Source organism: Amblyraja radiata, chromosome 18 (assembly GCF_010909765.2).
Source record: "Amblyraja radiata isolate CabotCenter1 chromosome 18, sAmbRad1.1.pri, whole genome shotgun sequence".
NCBI lineage: Eukaryota > Metazoa > Chordata > Chondrichthyes > Rajiformes > Rajidae > Amblyraja > Amblyraja radiata.
In genome coordinates this window covers 7,253,328-7,274,109 of record NC_045973.1, presented here as the reverse complement: position 1 = coordinate 7,274,109, position 20,782 = coordinate 7,253,328, and the positions used below count along the sequence as shown (strand labels likewise).

General features: G+C 45.1%; 1 protein-coding gene across 4 annotated transcripts in view; it reads left to right on the top strand.

Annotated features, from left to right (window-relative positions):
- Nucleotides 1-270: 270 nt before the first annotated feature.
- magi1 (membrane associated guanylate kinase, WW and PDZ domain containing 1) overlaps nucleotides 271-20,782 on the top strand; it is a 335,163-nt gene continuing 314,651 nt past the window's right edge. For all 4 annotated transcript variants that reach the window (XM_033036663.1, XM_033036662.1, XM_033036661.1 and 1 more), the window contains exon 1: nucleotides 271-1,062. In XM_033036663.1, coding sequence (XP_032892554.1) covers nucleotides 780-1,062 — 283 coding nt within the window. In that variant the 5' untranslated portion in view covers nucleotides 271-779. The remainder of the gene's footprint in view (nucleotides 1,063-20,782) is intronic.

The window sequence follows — 20,782 nt, the reverse complement described above, 5'->3', positions numbered from 1 at the left end:
TGCTGGAGTAGCTCAGCGGGACAGGCAGCATCTGTGTGTGTGGGGTGGTGGGAGGAATGGGTGATGTTTCAGGGTCGAGACCCTTCTTCAGACAGACCCCGAGTTTACTCCAGCCCCTCCAGCTGAAAGAAGGAAGGTGTTGATGCTGTGCAGAAGGATGAGAGGGACAGACTTTAGGACCCAGAGAGGAGGAGGAGGAGAGAGAGAGAGAGATGGGTGGGAAGGGCTGGCTGATGTAGGCGTCGCTGTGAGCTGGAAGGGGCTGGATTTGGAATTGCAGGAATTGACTGAGCAAGGGGAACGCCGGAGGAAGAAAGTCTGAACGAAGAGGGTGGCGGATTAAAGTAGCCCTCACTCAGCCGCTGGGACAACGCAGACCAGGAATCGTGGACTCTGGAGCTTGTGGGGGAAACACACTGGAAACACCTCCTCATTTCCACTTCCCAACTTGTTGTTTTTCCCCTCTAGTTTGGAGGCGATTGCTCGTGGAACTAATGTCTAGTGCTTTATGAAAATGTGAAAATCTAGATTCTGTGGCTGGAGCTTTTTGTTTCGTTTCGTTTTGTTTTCCTGGAGGAGATATCTTTGGGATAGTTTGTTGGTGGTGAAAGGCTGCGAATTTTTGGAGTGGATTGGGAGGCGGGGGGGAGAGGATCTCTCTCTCTCTCTCTCCCTCTACACACATATATATATATATATGTATACATGCACCGTTTCTCACCTGCTGGAGCAGCTCTGTACGCGTTGGGACTGAGCGGCTGGCGGCTGCGACCAGCACCATGTCCAAGGTGGTCCAGAGGAGGAACCATTGGAGCAACAAGGTGCGGGAGAGTGCGGTGGACAGGCAGCAAGGGGAGAGGCTGGCCGCACTGCTGTCCGGCGGGGCTGAGCTGGGGCAGTTCCCGCAGCTGGCGGCCGGGGACGGGGTCGGGGCCGGGGAGGAGCTGCTGCTGCTGCTGGAGGTGGACGGGCAGCCGGTGTCCGGGCTCCCGCTCTACGATGTCCGCACCCTGCTCACCGCCGGCAACAACCACCCCATCCGCCTCAAGACCGTCAAACAAGGTACGAAACTGAAACACACACGCACTGTACACACGCGCACAATTGTACACACACACAATTGTATACACACACACTAGTGTACACACACACACACAATTATATACACACACACACTAGTGTACACACACACACACATACAATTGTATACACACACGTACACAATTGTATATACACACACACAATTGTATATACACACACACTAGTGTACACACACACACAGTTATATATACACACACACTAGTGTACACACACACACACACAATTGTATATACACACACACTAGTGTACACACACACACACAATTATATACACACACACACTAGTGTACACACACACACAATTATATATACACACACACTAGTGTACACACACAGTTATATACACACACACACTAGTGTACACACACACACACAGTTATATATACACACACACTAGTGTACACACACACACACACAATTATATACACACACACACTAGTGTACACACACACACAATTATATATACACACACACTAGTGTACACACACACAATTGTATATACACGCACACTAGTGTACACACACAGTTATATACACACACACACTAGTGTACACACACACACACAGTTATATATACACACACACTAGTGTACACACACACACACACAATTATATACACACACACACTAGTGTACACACACACAATTGTATATACACACACACTAGTGTACACACACAGAGTTATATATACACACACACCAGTGTACACACACACAATTGTATATACACACACACTAGTGTACACACACAGAGTTATATATACACACACACTAGTGTACACACACACAGTTATATATACACACACACACCAGTGTACACACACACAGTTATATACACACACACACACTAGTGTTATATACACACACATACAGTTATATATACACACACACTAGTGTACACACACACACACAATTATATATACACACACACTAGTGTACACACACACACAATTATATATACACACACACTAGTGTACACACACACACACACACAATTATATATACACACACACTAGTGTACACACACACACACAATTATATATACACACACACTAGTGTACACACACACACAATTATATATACACACACACTAGTGTACACACACACACAATTATATATATATACACACACACTAGTGTACACACACACTTGTATACACACACACATTTGTTTCCACACATTTGTATAGACACACACACGAGTGTACACACACACTTGTATACACACACTTGTATACACACACTTGTATACACACACTTGTATGCACACACATTTATACGCACACACACTTATACGCACACACACTTGTATACACACGTACACTACACTTGCATACATACAGGTTATACACACTTGTATACGCATACTTGTATACACAGACACACACACACTTGTGTATTTATAAATGTGCACACATACTCACTTGTGTATATATACAGACACACACACAGTATATATATATACACACACACACATACCTGGGTCAGGCAGCATCTGTGGAGGGAATGGACAGACCCCTTTGAAAGGTCTCCACCCTCTCCATCCCCTCCGCATGCTGCCTGACCTGCTGAGTTCCTCCACACTTGGCGTGTGCGTGTGTGTCTCTTTTTATTGCTCCAGATTCCAGTATCTGCGGTTTCTTTTGTCTGGAAAATGTCTTCAAGTGCGGCAACTTTGACTAGTTTTGCTTCCAAGTAACTTCTTCAGGCTCCAAAGCTGCCGCGTATGAGACGGTAGACAGCCACAACCTTCTTCCCAAGATGGTTGTGGCTGGGGGGGGGGTCAAATATTAGAGGGCACAGATTTAAGGGGAAAGGGGAAAAGTTGAAAGGGCTTGTGTGGGGCAAGTTGATTTTACACAGAGAATGGTGAGTGCCTGGAATGTACTGCCGGGGATGGTGGTGGAGGCAGATATGATAGTGGTATTTAAGAGACTTTCGGATGGGTATATGGATACGGAAGGGATATGGATTATGTGCAGTCAGGTCAAAGTTGGTCTCTGCATCATGTTCGGTACGAACATTGTGGGCCGAAGGGCCATGTTGTTGTGCTGTACTGTTCCATGTAACCATCACACCAGCTCGGGCCAATCTGCTTAGCGTTGGACTAAGGGTCTACACAAGGCTGCTATGTCTTTCTGGCTCAGCGGCACATTGAATAGCGAAGGTATGAAACATATGTGAAATGAGTCTAGTCTAATCGTGGGGGGGGGGGGGGGGGTCATACTGTAAAGGAGAGACCGGACCTGTGGTTCTTGGAGTTTAATAAGTCTATAAGACGTAGAATTAGGCCATTCGGCCCATTGAGTCTGCCATGGCTGATCTATCTTTCGCCCTCAACCCCATTCTCTTGCCTTCTCCCCGTAACCTTTGACGGCCTGACTAGTCGAGAACCTATCAGTCTCCGCTTTAAAAATGCCCAACGTCTTGACCTCCACAGCCGTCTGTGGCAACGAATTTCACAGATGTCCCATTTACCTCTGGCTCCTCCTCATCTCCTTTTGAAAGGCACCTCCTTTTATTCTCAGGCTGTGCCCTCTGGGTTTCAAACTCTGCCACTACAGTAAACATTCTTTCCACGTCCAGTCTATCGAGACCTTATTAATACCTATCCTTGAACACACTGGAGTTGCTTATCATTTTAATGCTGACATTATGAAAGTTTATTTCCTCCACCCCCCCGCCTGCCTAAGCACTTGTTCAAAGTGACTAAACATTCCGCCTTTCTGGGCACTGAGTGAGGAAGCAAACTTGTATTGGGAGCTCCTATTTCTGGACAAGGCAGCCAGCCACACAGCCAGCGTTCATGGTGTTTGTGTGAGAGAGGGAGAGAGAAGGGGGGGGAGGGGGGGGAGAGGGGGAAGAAAGGGGAGGGGGGGAGAGAGGGGGAAGAAAGGGGGGGGGGAGAGAGAGAGAGAGTTCATCGGTCTACTGGGAAAATGTGCAGCGTAACAAGTTTATACAATACTTGGAAGATGCCCAGGTTTATTCAAGTGGGCTGATGCTGATTGAAAAATGAAACTCTGACAGGGAGCCAGACTCCCAACGATCGCCCTGACAACGCAGAGTGGTGACCTTGCACCTGCTTGTTTGGCAGCGCCGATGAAGTCACCTCCCAGGTTTATAAAGACGAGCACATTATTGGCCCTGTTGATTGTAAACATCGCCACACTGAACGAGCGGTGGTTCTCCGATCCCGACTGATAGTCCTCGCAACTCTTCCACAAGAAAGGTGGCTTTCAACTGTCACAAAGGAACACAAAAAAAAATCTGAAGAAGGGTCCCGAGCCGAAATGTTGCCCATCCATATTCTCCAGAGATGCCGCCTGACCCGTTGAGTTACTCCAGCATTTTGTGTCTATTTGGCCGCCTGAAAAAGCTGTCATTTTTAGCTTGTCCAAGTTAAAAAAAACTTGTGTTGATATGTTAATTTCACATATTATGTTAATATACATTTAACTCAGTTAAATGTATATTAAAAGTTTAGCTTTTACTTAAAATGACACAAAGTGCTGGAGTAACTCAGCGGATCAGGCAGCATGCCTGGAGAATATGGAGAATAGGTGACGTTTTGGGTTGGGATCCTAGTATTTCCTCTTAGTGTCTGTAAATCAATTGTTTTGAGAATGGAATGAATTCTAACAAAGGAAACACACTTTTATTTGTGTCTGAGTTTCCTTCATTTTGAGATGTGGCCTGAAGGTTGTTAATCAAATCGTGATTTTTATACACACATATAGAATTATTATATATACAAATATACATATATGCGCGCGCACACACACAGACACACAGACACACAGACACACACACACACACACACACACACACACACACACACGCACGCACGCACACACACAGAGACACACACACACAGACACAGACACACACACACACACACACACACAGAGACAGACACAGACACACGCACGCACGCACACACGCACACACGCACACACGCACACACACACACACACACACACATAAGATAGGCACAAAAATCTGGAATAACTCAGAGGGAAAGGCAGCATCTCTGGAGAGAAGGAATGGGTGACGTTTCGGATCGTGACCCTTCTCCAGACTGATGTCTGAACTAAACTACATTGAGCTTTCCAAAGACAACAAGGCCCTCTGGTTCTTCCTCGAACAGAGACCCAATCGGATATTTTTCACATGTATGTTACTGACGATAGAATGCATTCTGCCCAGTGGGTTTGGATTTCAAACCAAAGTTAGCAATTTCTGTATTGAAGAGAATGTGATTTTACCTGGATAGCAATGTGAATGGATTGCTCCTTTCTGAATTCGGGACACGGAACAGCTTGGCATGGTTGGAGATTTGGGTGTCCCTGCCTGCCCACCCACTCGGCTCCAGGGATAACACGACCTTGGGCGTGGGGGTGAGGAATTAGATGGGATAACGGGGAATACGGAGCTAATTGTGTTCAGAAAAAAATCATCGCCGTTGTGTTTCAAGGCTGTTTCTGATAACTGACCATATAAAGTCAAAGATATTGTGCCTCATGATCGCTCATCTCTGTGTAATCATTAAACGTGCTCCTGCCTCACTCTTTCCACATATTGTGAAGGACAAACTTCTCTAGTTTGGCAAATTGAATGGATTTAAGAAAAAAAATGTTTTAAATCTTAACGTTCCTATTTTGAAAAGGTGTTTTTACTTCAGAAGTAGGTGTTGGTAGAGATCATTGCATTCTCTGCGTTAGTTTAGAGATATAGCGTGGAAACAGGCCCTTCGGCCCACCGAGTCCATGCCGACCAGCGATCCCCGTACACAAGCACTATCCTACACACACTAGGGACAATTTACAATATTTACTGAAGCCAATGAAGCTACAAACCTGCACATCTTTGGAGCGTGGGCGGAAACCGGAGCACCCGGAGTAAACCCGCGCAGGTCATGAGGAGAACGTACAAACTCCGTACAGACAGCGCCCTTGGTCGGGATCGAACCCAAGTCTCTGGTGCTGTAAGGCAGCAACTCTACCGCTGCGCCACCGTGCCGCCCTTGTTGGTGGACTCTGATGAAACCTGTTGCTGCGTTGTTTGATACTGAATTTATTTTTAAAAGAGCACAATTTACTGTGGGGGATTTCTCGTCTCCTCTACCTCTCTTCCCCTCACGAAATCAAAATTGTATAATAATGTTGACATGAGATCCATTTACAGGCCTAGTGGATATAATTTATCATATTGACGTGCTTAACTGAAACTGCATTGTAACATGTTATTTTAGCAAATGCTTGCACGATAGCTTAAACTGGGACTAGCTGGGGTTTTTGGAGAAGTAATGTAACCGTTATGGAGTATTCTCAGATTATGTCATCTGAACAAACATGGTTTGGTTGTCAAAGATTCGGCGGTGATTCCGTGGAATGGATTTTGTATCAACACTTGAATTCCCTCAGCCAGTGGCTCATAGATTGCTTGCGCACTTTCACAAGGTTAGGGCCTGCATATGCTGGCTTTCGGGCAACTGAAGAATGTTAAGCCTTGTGAGGTACTGATCACGGACATCATGAACATCCTTGCTCCACAGAAAGTCCTCTTGTTTCTTTAATGATGGCTTTGGCGTTTGTCGGCACTGGGCCTGTACTCTTGTTCTGTACTGTGTTTACATATTCTGTCGTGCTGCAGCAAGTAAGAATTTTAATGTCCTATGTGAGACATATGACAATAAAACACTCTGGACTTGGCTCGCTGGAGTTTAGAAGGATGAGGGGGGGGGCCTCATTGAAACTTACCGAATAGTGAACGGCCTGGATAGAGTGGATGGAGAGGATATTACCACTAGTGGGAGATTCTAGGACCAGAGAGCACAGCCTCAGAATTAAAGGATGTTCATTAGGAAGGAGATGAGGAGCAATTTCTGTGAAAGGCTGTGAAGGCCAAGTCAATGTATATTTTGAAGGCGGAGATAGGTAGATAGATTCTTGATTAGTGCGGGTGTCAGGGGTTATGGGTAGAAGGCAGGAGAATGGGGTTAGGAGGGAGAGATAGATCAACTATGAATGAATGGTGGAGTAGACTTGATGGGCTGAATGGCCTAATTCTGCTCCTATTACTTATGAACTTATGAAAACGAAAACAGTGAACGGTGTTTTCATCTTGTATTCGATTGACAAGGCACTGGGTTATCTGGGCACGTTAATTTTAGATCTATGTTTACTGTTATGTATTCTTAAGACTGAAGAAGAGTCTCGACCCGAAACATCACCCATTGCTTCTCTCCAGTTATCCCGCTGAGTTTCCCCGTCGCGCTCCAGACGGCTGTGCGGGCGCATGATGAAGCGGGCGACTCTCGCGGGACCGTCGCGCGACCGTCACTACCGGCCTGTCGCGGAAGTGACGGCCCAAGTGGGACAGGCCCTTAAGGTGGCCGCCTTAATAACTTGTGAAAAACCTGTTTTTGTTTAATTCGGTGCAATTGCGCACCTCGTTCTTTAGTTTTGAGGGATTTCAAGATTTCATTCTTGTTTAAATAAATAGTTAAATCGCCAGGATGTTTCTCTGTCGAGAACCGAGTAGGTTTTCTCAGTTTTCTTGGATGGCACGCTCATGATTCAGGCAGCATCACTGGAGAAAAGAAACAGGTGACCTTTTAGGACGGGTCTGAAGAAGGGTTTCAACCCGAAAAGTCACCTGTTCCTATAAACTAGACTGGAAATGTATTCAAAATAAAAGTGAGCATAAAACTGGAAATGCCAACTGTTGATTTTGTTACAGATTTATGCCCTGATAGAGGAGGGAGGCGCAAAGATTAAGGGAGAATTCCAGAGATTCGAGGCTTGATAACTTGAAGGGGAGAGATGGGATGAATGGAAAGGAGGAGGAGGGAGTGGGTCACATCTGAAACCAACGTCTCAGGAATGCAGAGCCTCATGAGGTTTGTATCCCAAGAGAAATGTAATCAGGACGGATGGAACAATAAGGACATTTATATAGAAATGGGAGAATTTTAGTTTTTTTTAGAGGCAATGATTTTTTTTGCGGGAGATGTCGGAAATTAATTGAAGTTTGGACATGAGGGTGGGGGGAGGGGGGGTGGGGTGGGGAATTCACTTTTTATCCTTTCCGCCGACGTGACTGTAGCTGCAAGGTTATCCAGAGGTCACTTGAAATAGTGACATAATCACGTTCACTTATCTCATCTGGGGATTACTAGCCTCGCTGAGGGGCACTGCCTGTGATTCCACATTTGTGTCTGATCTCAGAACCGCAGTCTACGTAAAGTCTCTCAAGTGCTTTGCTCCTGAATTTCATTCCTTCCACATCCTGCAGTGCTTTGCTCTTTGTAGCAAACACTTTAAATATTTAGTTTTCAGCAAAATTGCAGCTTTCTGTATTCCCACAATCACGTTGTTGCTTTTATTGCATTTTTAGACTTGCGAGAACAGAGCGTGGTTTTAAAAAAAAACTTTTGGTAATTTTAAATTGTTCCCCGTAGCAGAACTAGATAAGACGAGATGAAGCAAACTCATTGTCTAACATTAACATTAAACATTTAACATTTGTTGAGCCCTTGAGACAATCAGTTTATTCGTTCTATCTTTCTTTCTGCACATTTGTTTGGTTTAGTTTAGAGATACAACGCAGAACCAGGCCATTTGGCCCACTATGTCCGCACCGACCAGCGATTCCCGCACATTAACACTATCCTACACACACTGGAGACAATTTTACATTTATACCAAGCCAAATAACCGACAAACCTGTACGTCTTTGGAGTGCGGGAGGAAAGCGAAGATCTCGGCGAATACCTACGCAGGTACAAACTCCGTACAGACAGCACCCGTAGTCAGGATCGAACCCGGATCTCTGGTGCCGTGAGGCAGTAGCTCTACCGCTGCGCCACCGTGCCGCCCTCCACATTTGTTCTCATCAAATTTAACGTAGAACAGCCCAGCACAGGAACAGGCCCTTCAGCCCACAATGTCTTTGCCGAACATGATGCCGATAAACTGATCTCACCGGCCTGCATGTGAGTTATGTCCCCTCCATACGTTGTGTCTCCATGTGTCTAGTCTCTTAAACGTCACTATCGTATCTGCCTCCACCACTGCTGGCTGCATGTTCCAAGCCCATCCCCCCCCCTCCCACCAGTTTTAGTTAAGTTTAGTTTATTGTCACGTGTATCGAGGTACAGTGAAAAGCTTTTTGTTGTTGTGTGCTATCATCGGTCAGCGGAAAGGCTAGACGCGATTACAATCAGGCCTATCGCAGGTTGCAGATACAGGAGAAAGGGAATAACGCTTAGTGCATGATAAAGTCCAGTAAAGTTCGATGAAAGATAGTCCGAGGATCTATCTTACTTGTTAAGAAAAAAAATTGCCCTCCATCAAAGCCGGGCCCCTCTCAACTTAAAGCTACGCGCTTATTTAATTTAGCATTGTTAAGTTTAGAGATACAGCGCGGAAACAGGCCCTTCGGCCCACTGAATCCGCACCGACCAGCGATCCCCACAAACTTGCACTAGCCTGCACACACTAGGGACAATTTATAATTTTACCAAGCCAATTAACCTACAAACTTTTTGTACGTCTTTGGAGAGTGGGAGAAAACCCACGCAGGTAACGAGGAAAACGTGCAAACTCTATACAGACAGAACCCGTAGTCGGGATCGAACCCGGGTCTCTGGCAACTCTACCACTTCGCCGCTTGAAGAAGTCAAACCCTTTTTTTTGTGCTGGAGTAACAGAGAGAAAGCTGCATCTCTGGATAGAAGATCTACCCAGAGATGCTGCCTGCCCCGCTGAGTTACTCCAGCATTTTGTGTCTATCTTTGGTGCAAACCAGTGTCTGCACTTACACAAACCCGCTATTTGGTTGCATTAGAGGCAAAATTATTACCAAAGGCACAAACTAGGAACGTTTCAAAATTCAGCAGAATTTTAAATGATGGTAATTTGAAGCCTTGTGATATTTCAGCTGGTGCTTTTATTATGACCAGCGTGGAGCTGAGGGAGACATTTATTTTTTGCATGTGGATGCTGTTCCTTTCCACAGCTTAGCCCCAGCAGCACACGGCAGCTGTGACACCAGGCAGGGATGAATTTTGGTGGGCAACCAGGAATGAACCTGTCACACTTGCTGCAAATGTCGCCTCTTTCCATCGCAGTGCATATCCAGCTCTGCTTTGTACATTTATACAGAATGGGATGAGTTAGAAACTGAAGCTAGGTACGAAGAAATGCAGGTGCTTGTTTCCGGAAAAAAAAGATACGCAGTGCTGGAGTAACTCAGCGGGTCAGGCAGCATCTCTGGATGAAAAGGATGATCTGAAGAAGGGTCCCAGGCCGAGATGTCACCCTATCCTTTTTCTTCAGAGATGCTGCCTATCCTGTGATTTATGTGCTGGAGTAACTCGGAGGGAATGCTGCATCTCTGGATGGAAGTTCTGCCCAGAGATGCTGCCTGTCCTGCTCAGTTACTCCAGCATTTTGTGTCTATCTTCCACACAATAGACAGTAAAACAGAGCATGCGGAGGAAAATCCAAATGGTCACAGGGAGAACGTGCAAACTCCACACAGACAGTGGCAGAGGTCAGAATGGAACCTGGGTCTCTGGTGCTGTGAGGCAGCAGCTCTACCAGCTGGTGCGCCACTGTGTTACTCTACCGCTAATCAGTGACATTCCCCATGTTAAAATCATTACCAAGTGGTTACTTTTCAACACAGCATTTATTAAAAAATTCACAGCTTCAGGGACAGTTTCTGCCCAGCTGTTATCAGGCAACGGAACAGTCCTCTGACCAGCTAGAGTGTGGTCCCGACCTCCCATCTACCTCACTGGAGACCTGTGAACTGTCTTTAATCGGGCTTCAATGTTAAACTTGCTCTGTGGAATTCATTGCCACATAATTCATTGTGGAGGCCAAGTCAATGGATATTTTTAAGGTGGAGATTGACAGGTTCTTATGGCCCTGTCCCACGGTACGAGTTCATTCCAAGAGTTCTCCCGAGTTTGCCTTGATTCGAACTCGGAGATTTACGGTAATGGCCGCTCGTCGGTACTCGGGGCTCACGTGGACATTTACCTCCGAGCTTACCTGCCGTTAGCGAGTCTTCCCGAGTACCTGCCGCTAGCGTTACGAGCCGCTAAGAGACGTCCCCGAGCTCCGACGTACCCGCTACGTTAATTCTCCGTACTTGCCACGAGTCCGATTTAAAAAATTTAAAAATACTCGGGAGAGCTCTTGGAATGAACTCGTACCGTGGGGCAGGGCCATTAATTAGTAAGAGTGTCAGAGGTTGTGGGGAGAAGACAGGAGGATGGGGTTGAGGGGGAAAAGATAGATCAGCCATGATTGAATGGTGGAGTAGACTGAATGGGCCGAATGGCCTAATTCTGCTCCTAGAACTTAAGAACAATTGACACTTTGGTTCCTGACTTGGTCAGCGTTTTTTTTTTAAGCTGTTTTCTTCTGCTCGAAATATCCCTGTGATAGACTTCTACTCAACTGTTATTTAAGACTAGTTTGCCATCACGTCGGATTCTGAGGGTGCTAGAATCTAATCATACCAATCAAATCGCATCTCAATTTGGAAATGTGATCGTCTCAGTTGAAGAGTAAGTGGTTTAACGAGAGCCCTGCAGACTCTTTAATGGACGAAGGAAATTGTGGACATTGCCGATTTGTTGCTTTGTCTTTCCTTTGTGTGTTGAAGCGTTGCAAAAGCTAACAACGTCATCTTTATTGTGTCGGAAGGAACTGCAGATGCTGGTTTAAACTGAAGATAGACATGAAATGCTGGAGTAGCTCAGCTACTTGAATAGGATAGGTTTAGAGGGATATGGGCCAAATGTAGGCAGGTGAGACTAGTGTAGATGGGACATGTTCGGTGTGGGCAAGTTGGGCCGAAGGACCTGTTTCCACGCTGGATGCTTCTATGAGTTTATCACTCTCTAAGTGCTGGAGGTCAGGCAGCATCTCCGGAGCGAAGGAATGGGTGACGTTTCGGGTCGAGACCCTTCTTCAGACTGATGTCAGGGGAGAGAGGGAGATACATATATAAGGAAGTGTAAGGTGTGAAAATAGGACTAAGGGAATGGAGATCAAGGAAGATGTACAATAGATCATTGTTAGCTGGGAGAAGGTAACAACAAAGCAAACAGATAAAATGTAGTCGGAGAGTAAGTCTGGTTGGAGAACTGGGAAGGGGGAGGGATGGAGAGAGAGGGAAAGTAAGGGTTGCTTCATCGTAACGTTATCTTTATTTCCTCCTGTTTACTTTCTTGACTGCTGTGGATCAATAATGCACCTGATCCCATTGATCCTTGTCACTCTGAACTTTGTGACAATCGGAAATTATTTCATAAGTTCTCGGAGCAGAATTTCATAAGTGATTCGGCCCATCAAGTCTACTCGGGCCATTCAATCATGGCTGTTCTATCTCACCCTCCTAACCCCATTCTCCTGCCTTCTCCCCATAACCCCTGACACCCGTACTAATCAAGAATCTATCTACCTCTGCCTTAATAATATCTATTGACAGCGTCCACAGCCTTCTGCGGCAATGAATTCGACAGATTCACCACCCTCTGACAAAATAAATTCCTCCTCATCTCCTTCCTAAAGGAACGTCCTTTAATTCGGAGGCTATGACCTCAGGTTCTAGACTCTCCCACTAGTGGAAATATCCTCTCCACATCCACTCTATCCTGGCTCTTCACTTTCACTTTGGCCATTTGGGATGGGATGTGGGAGGAAACTGGAGCACCAGGAGGAAATCCTCGAGGGGAGGCACATGCAAACTCCACACAGACAGTGGCCGACGTCAGGATCGAACCTTGGATTCTGGCGCTGTGAGGCAGCAGCTCTATCAGCCACGCCACTGTGCCGCCCCCCTGAGCATAATACGCAGTTGAGTCACCTCACAAAACCCCAGGGAAGCTACCAATGACAATGTCAAGTTGTAACAGGCCTTGGCAGAAGAACTGTCACCCGCGTCAACATTATTGACTGAAAGACATCAAAGTTCATGTCTCCGTATTTCTTGGTCCATGACCTCCTCTGACCTCCTCTGCACCATAACCTTGTTTTTCAAACTACCAGAAGATTTGTACAGATTTGAAGGAAAAAGTCCAACGTAAATACCTGAGGCAATAGACAATAGGTGCAGGAGTAGGCCATACGGCCCTTCGAGCCAGCACTGCCATTCACTGTGATCATGGCTGATCATCCCCAATCAGTACCCCGTTCCTGCCTTCTCCCCATATCCCCTGACTCTGCTATCTTTAAGGGCCCTATCTAGCTCTCTCTTGAAAGTATCCAGAGAACCTGCCTCATCCGCCCTCTGAGGCAGAGAATTCCACTGACTCACAACTCTCTGTGTGGGGGGAAAAAAAGCAGATAGCTGGGAAATCACAAAGTGAAAATGATTTGCGCTCAACTAATCATGATTGTAAGGAAAAATGGTCATTTCCGGGAAACTAACTTGGATCGCTGCACTCGAGAATTACCTAAATTGCACTGAGATTCTTTGCGTTGGTGAAGCAGAATGGTTTTAAAAGATTTGTGGTTAATCTTAATGGTTTATAATCTTCATAAAAGTGTATGTTTTGTGAAATGATACAGACCAAACACTAACCTAAGGTGTGTAAGAAGGAACTGCAGATGCTGGTTTGAAACAAAGGAAGACACAAAAAGCTGGAGTAACTCAGCGGGACAGGCAGCATCTCTGGAGAGAAGGAATGGATGACGTTTTGTGTCAAGACCCTTCTTCAGGTGTTGGGGGGGGGGATAAGCTAGGAAACCATAACAATGGTTTTAAATATATTGTTTAGTTTAGAGATACAGAGCGGGAACAGACCCTTAGGCCCACCGAGTGTGTGCCAACCAGCGACCCCCGTACATTAGCACTCGGGACTAGTTACAATTCTCAGAATCACCCTACAAACCTTTAAGAAGGAACTGCAGATGCTGGAAAATCAAAGGTAGACAAAAATCATGGAGAAACTTAGCGGGTGAGGCAGCATCTATGGAGCGAAGGAAATAGGCAACGTTTCGGGACTAAACCCTTCTGAAGAAACGTTGCCTATTTCCTTCGCTCCATAGATGCTGCCTCACCCACTGAGTTTCTCCAGCATTTTTATCCACCCTACAAACCTGTACGTCTTTGGAGTGTGGGAGGAAACCAGAGCATCCGGAGGAAACCCACGTGGTGATGGGGAAAAGGTACAACCCCGGGTCACTGGCGCTGCGAGGCAGCAACTCTACCGCTGCACCCATTACACGTAGGATTTTATATTTGGTACGATTGTACAATTCAATCGAATACCAATTAAAATCTGGTTAATGACACAAAACTTTTTTTGATACAAAAAGTCCCTGATCTTTGTTCACGGCTGCCGTGGAATGCAAGCCGCGCTTTCCTGTCGGGGACAGTATAACGGATGAAACTTTTTTTTTTTTTTTTTTTTTTTTTTTTGTTTATTTTATTAGAAGTTAATACAGTACAAAACAGTACAGTGGAACCTAATTTTAGGTGCCAACTATGTCATACCGTAATCCATTCTATGTACAACCTCTAGTTTTATGTTTTGAGAAGGAAGTAGATGGTAGTGAATAGAAAAACGTGAAGTGTGTATATATATTTAAAAAAAAGAAAAAGGGGAAAGTAGAAATAGGAGAGAAGGCCCCTTAAAAGAGAAATTTTCAAATCTTTATTCGGAGATGTAGATCTATCCACGGCATGAACTGAAATCAGCAATCTTTATGGTACCGCTGCATCACATGATTCCAAAAAGTCGATGAAAGGAGACCAACTCCTTAAGAATCGGTCATATTTATCTATTAGTCGGAGTCTCATTTCTTCAAGGCGTGCCATGTGATACGGATGAAACTTGCTGATGATTTATCCGACCGCACTTTGGCACGACATCTATTAGCCTATCGCCCTTGAGGCAAAGCTGGAGTACTGATCACGGGTGCAGTGTTGTCATGGTAGTCCCGCACGATTATGAAAGCTCAAATTTTAAATACTCCTCAAATTTTACGGATTATGAACGCCAATTGTTTGTTTTTTTTTTAATGCAAAACTATATAGAGGGAAATTGCAGGAAGTTTCTTGGGAATGCACATTGTGAACAAAGGAATCCCTGTGTCCTTGTGATGTTCCTGCTGCTTTCCTGCCCTATGGGATGTTTCTCCTGTTCTGCTTTGGCAGAATGGATTAAATGATATTAACTTTATCTCTCTTGTGCTGGAGGGATGTAGAAATTATTTTTCAGTTCTGCTTTGAGTTTATTCTATTGTCATGTCTTCAGATTTGCACCTGCAGTTCCTTATTTCTTCGCTTTGTTGCTGTAATGAGTTGAGTTTGACTTTGGTTTATTGTCACGTGTACCGAGGTACAGTCAAGAGCTTTTGTTGCGCGCTAACCAGTCAGCGGAAAGACTATACATGATTGCAATCGAGCCGCCCACAGTGTAGATGGGGAATAATGTGCATAACGTTTAGTGCAAGGTAAATAGACAATAGGTGCAGGAGTAGGCCATTCGGCTCTTTGAGCCAGCACCGCCATTCAATGTGATCAAGTCCGATAGCTTTTTTGATGTGCTATTTTGTTTAGTTGAAACAGAAAAAAATCAATATTGTACTGTAAGGATATTGAAGTGACTTGAGGTAACCAGCATTAGTTATGGGAGAGGGACACAAGGTGCTGGAGTAACTCAGTGGGTCAGGCAGCATCTCTGGAGAAATAGATGGGTAACTTTTTAGGTCAGGATCCTTCCTCAGACTCAATGGATGGGTGACGTTTTGGGTCGGGGCCCTTCTTCAGACTCCCTGCCCGAGGTCATTGGTTACAAGTCCTGGTTGATCCTGGTCTTTTCTCGCCTCTGGCTTTTCACACCCTTCCCCCACCCCATACGTTCAGCCTGAAGAAGGGTCCCGACCCATCATTTTTCTCCAGAGATGCTGCATGACCCACTGAGTTACTCCAGCATTTTGTCTATCGTTAGTATAAACCAGCACATGCGTTTCCACGTTAGTTATGGGAGTGTTGGACTCATTATGGGTAAACTATACCAGGGCCATGAGGGTTTTATAAGGAGCAGTGTCGATATTGGCCATCGATTGATGAATTTGTACACATTTGCATTTTAAAAATAAGTTACAAGCCATGTTTAAGATGCAAGCACTTGAGTGTTTTGTGCAAGAACTCATCAAGGTTTTAATGTTTAAATGAATGGGTAATAAAATCTACTGAATCCGCTTCAGAAAGATGGAGCCAATCATTTAGTGACTTATAAATGCCAGGCCGAAATAAGATGTGTAGGAAGGAACTGCAAATGCGGGTTTAAACCGAAGATAGACACAAAATGCTGGAGTAACTCATCGGGACAGGCAGCATCTCTGGAGAGAAGGAATGGGAAAAGGGTCTCGATCCGAAACATCACCCATTCCTTCTCTCCAGAGACGCTGCCTTCTTCTTCTTGCGTACGGCTTGCACAGCCTAAAGTTGTTGGTCAACTTGTTCTATTTGATCTTGTTTGTGTACGTCGGGTTGATTGCATTAGTCGAAACAGGGTAGATCATGTGAAGGTTGCAATCCCCAAACCCCAGAGATGTGCCTGTCCCACTGAGTTACTCCAGCATTTTGTGTCAAGGCCGGAATAAGATATCTCCTGCAAAAGCTGATGCCAACTAATCCCATAATATCACTACTTCAAAGTTAATTTGTAAATGGGGGGGAAATATATTTTCCAATGGTAGCAACATGTCCAGGTGGAATTCCCCCCCCCCCTCCCCCCCCCCCCCCCCCCGTTATTTTAAAGCAAAACAAGGTCATCTCTGGGCATCTTTCTCCACAGTCCTGGTATTTATGGCATGCATGCAATAAAAGAATGATGTATTTAGAGATAGGAAATTGAAGGATGGTGCTGCAAATCCAGCCGTTTAAGAAAGGAAATGTATTTATGTTCCACGTTTCGCTACCTTTTATTCAATTAAATGCAGCCAGTTTGCATGCGGTAAACTCCTGTCTAAACAAAATAAATAAAGGATCAAGTTATTTATTTATGGCAGAGGTGGGGGAGGAACTTTGATCCAGATACTTGTCTTTGTCTTTTTGCACTATTATTGTTTGTGTTTATGATCTGAGTGTGTGTATTTGTATACGTGTATGTGTGTATATGTGTATGTATACTCTGTAAACAATCTAATAAATGAGAAAAAAGTTTTTTACACACACGCGCACACACGCACACGCACACACACACACACACACACACACACACACACACACACACACACACACACTGAATTATACTACACACTATAATATAAGAGAAAAAAAGTTCACATAATATTTACAGAATACTATGATGACATATTCTGTTGTGCTGCTGCAAGTAAGAATTTCATAGTTCTATCTGGGACAAATGCCAATAAAATATTCTTGACTGTTGGAAGATGATTCTGCCACAGTGAATTGCACGAATGATAGGTTACAGACTCGCCCCATTCACACACTATACCTGGAGGTGCTGCCATGTACTTTTGCTCTTGACTCTACCCTTGTGGTTCTGCCCTTACTGTACTTTGATATTCTTTAGCTCTACTTGGACTTTGCACGACAATCTTGGACCATTCTGCAGCCTTGCACTGTTGCATTTACGACTCGGTATACTGTTTAAGAAAGAACTGCAGATGCTGGAAAAATCGAAGGTAGACAAAAAAATGCTGGAGAAACTCAGCGGGTGAGGGAGCATCTATGGAGAGAAGGAATAGGCGACGTTTCGGGTCGAGACCCTTCTTCAGACCAAATATACTAGAGGAGTATGTACTGCATCGGGACGGGTGAGGCGGGGCTGGACGCGACGCTCCGACCCGACAGTCCCCTCATCTCGAGTAGTAGCAGTCAAATACGGGATAAGGGCGGTCCCGTACGGGACAAACCAATTCAGCCCAATATACGGGATGTCCCGGCTAATACGGGACAGTTGGCGACCCTACACACTGTAGTAAACACACACACACACACACACACACACACACACACACTATACAGAGTAGCAAATGCAACAGTGCAAAACTGCAGAATGGTACAAGATTGTTGAGCAAAAGAATATCAAAAGTATGGTAATGGAAAAACCAAAAGGGTAGAGTTAAGACCAAAGTACTTGGGCCGAAGGGCCTGTTTCCGCGCTGTAACATTAGACTCTGAATGAAAGCCGAAAAGGAAAAATAGGGGAATAAACTTTTCTGGTAACAGCCATCCACTGAGTGTTGCAGACATTCAGTTGGAATGTTGTTGAAGAGGGCAGGACCTTGGCAGGGGCTGAGCTACTTTGTTCAATAACCGTCAACGTTTTTTCTGAGCATTTTAAATCATAAAACTGCCAAGGCCTGGAAAAGCAGATGAAATCACTTTAATCCCAAACCCGCTTAAATCGAATGGAGAACGCAGGAAAGATTTTTAAAGAAATTGCCTTGCAGGGATTTTGAATAAACATTTGTGTGTCAGTCAGTGGAGGAATTTGATTGCATGGAATGCAGTTGTTCCAGATAAGTGCTTCCTTTGTACTGAATGGTGCAACGTTACTCCTGTAACCTCCGCAGTAGCTTAATGAAAGTGCTGGGGGGGGGGTGGAGAATAAAAAAATTGTAAAACATTTATAAAGCAGCAACATGTGTTTCAGCTGTTCCATCTGAGAGAGTGCTTTCTGAACAACTTTTCTTAACAACTTTATAAAATGTATGGCCCAAAGCGTAGGCAGACACGAAATGCTGGAGTAACTCTGCGGGTGAGGTGGTATCTATGGAGAGAAGGAATGGGTGACGTTTCGGGTCGAAACCTGTCATACGGTCATATGTGACTGGAGTGGAATTAGGCCATTCGGCCCATCAAGTCAACTCCGCCATTCAATCTTGGCTGATCTATCTCTCCCTCCTAACCCCATTCTCCTGCCTTCTCCCCACAACCTCTGACACCCGTGCTAACCAAGATATTTTCTTTGACATGTTCATGGTTAATTTCTCAGTTCAAAGGATGGCACAGAGGTAGAGTTGCTGCCTAATGCCCCTGTCCCACTTAGGAAACCTGAACGGAAACCTCTGGAGACTTTGCGCCCCGCCCAAGGTTTCCGTGCGGTTCCTGGAGGTTGCAGGTGGTTGCCGGAGGTTGCAGGTAGTGGAAGCAGGTAGGGAGACTGACAAAAACCTCCAGGAACGTCACGGAAACCTTGGGTGGGGCACAAAGTCTCCAGAGGTTTCCGTTTCAGGTTTCCTAAGTGGGACAGGGGCATAACAGCGCCAGAGACCCGGGTTCGATCCCGACTACGGGTGCTGAATGTACGGAGTTTGCACGTTCTCCCCGTGACCTGCTTGGGTTTTCTCCGAGATCTTCGGTTTCCTCCCACATTCCAAAGATGTGCAGGTTTGTAGGTTCATTGGCTTGGGGTGTAAGTGTGTTAATGTGTGGGGATCTTTGCTAGGTGTGGACTCAGTGGGCCAAAGGGCCTGTTTCCGCGCTGTATCTCTAAACTAAACTAAAGGTAGATGTCATGTTTCTCATTACCCTGTATAACCTACCATGGCCTCTCCATTTTGTTTTTAATTGCCGAACTGCTGACTGCAGAAATCCACCTGTTCTTCCTGTTTCACCTTGATGACGCAGTGCATTCCTCAACCACACACCTGTTAATCCTTCAGGCATTCAAAGATTCCGCCGTTAGGACAGCCTGATGCAGGAAATATTTACAGCTCCAGTTACTGAAACCAGTGGTTTCGATAGCTGTTGATCTGCTGATATGATTGTCTTTCTTTGCCAAACCCACGTACAGGTTTTGACCCACCGCCAGGCTGCACCTTTTTCTACGATAGCCACAAAATGCTGGAGTAGCATAGCGGGACAGGCAGGATCGCCCAGCACTAAACGTTATTCCCTTATCATGTATCTATACACTGTAAATGGGTTGATTAAAATCATGTATTGTCTTTCCGCTGACTGGTTAACACGCAACAAAGTCCATTTGCTGAGTGAATACTGGTGGCAAGGATTCATTCAGGGCCTCTACTACGTCTTGTGGCAGCACTTTTTTAGAACACAAAAATGTGTCCCTCTGCACCTCAATGAAAAATTAAACTACACTAATCAACATTTTTTCCATTAATATACTCTGTTTTGGAGTGATTTCATAAATGAAAGGAGCAGATTTAGGCCATTCGGCCCTTCAAGTCTACCCCACCATTCGGTCAAGGCTGGTCTATCTCTCCCTCCTAACCCCATTCTCCTGCCATCTCCCCATAACCTCCGACACCTGTAATCAAGAATCGATCTATCTTCACCTTAAAAATATCCATTGACTTGGCCTCCACAGCCTTCTATGGCAATGAATTCCACAGATTCACCACAGATTTTGTGAGCAATGTGTAAAAAGCCACATCACAAATGCCCGAATTTAAAATTTCATAGGCTACGACTTTATTAAAATAGATTATTCTGAGGAGATGCAAAGTTAGTTGATATTTAATGGAAGGCTCTGTCTCTTGTTGCTGGGAGGCCTTGAATTTTTTGTAAATCGAATTTGCGTGTCTATGGCGGAGTCATTTGCTCTGTCGTGTTGGAGGGAATTTAGGCGTTCACTCTGGGTGTTGATCTTATTGGACTGGCACCGTTAATGATGGAAAGGGCGGCACGGTGGCACAGCGGTAGAGTTG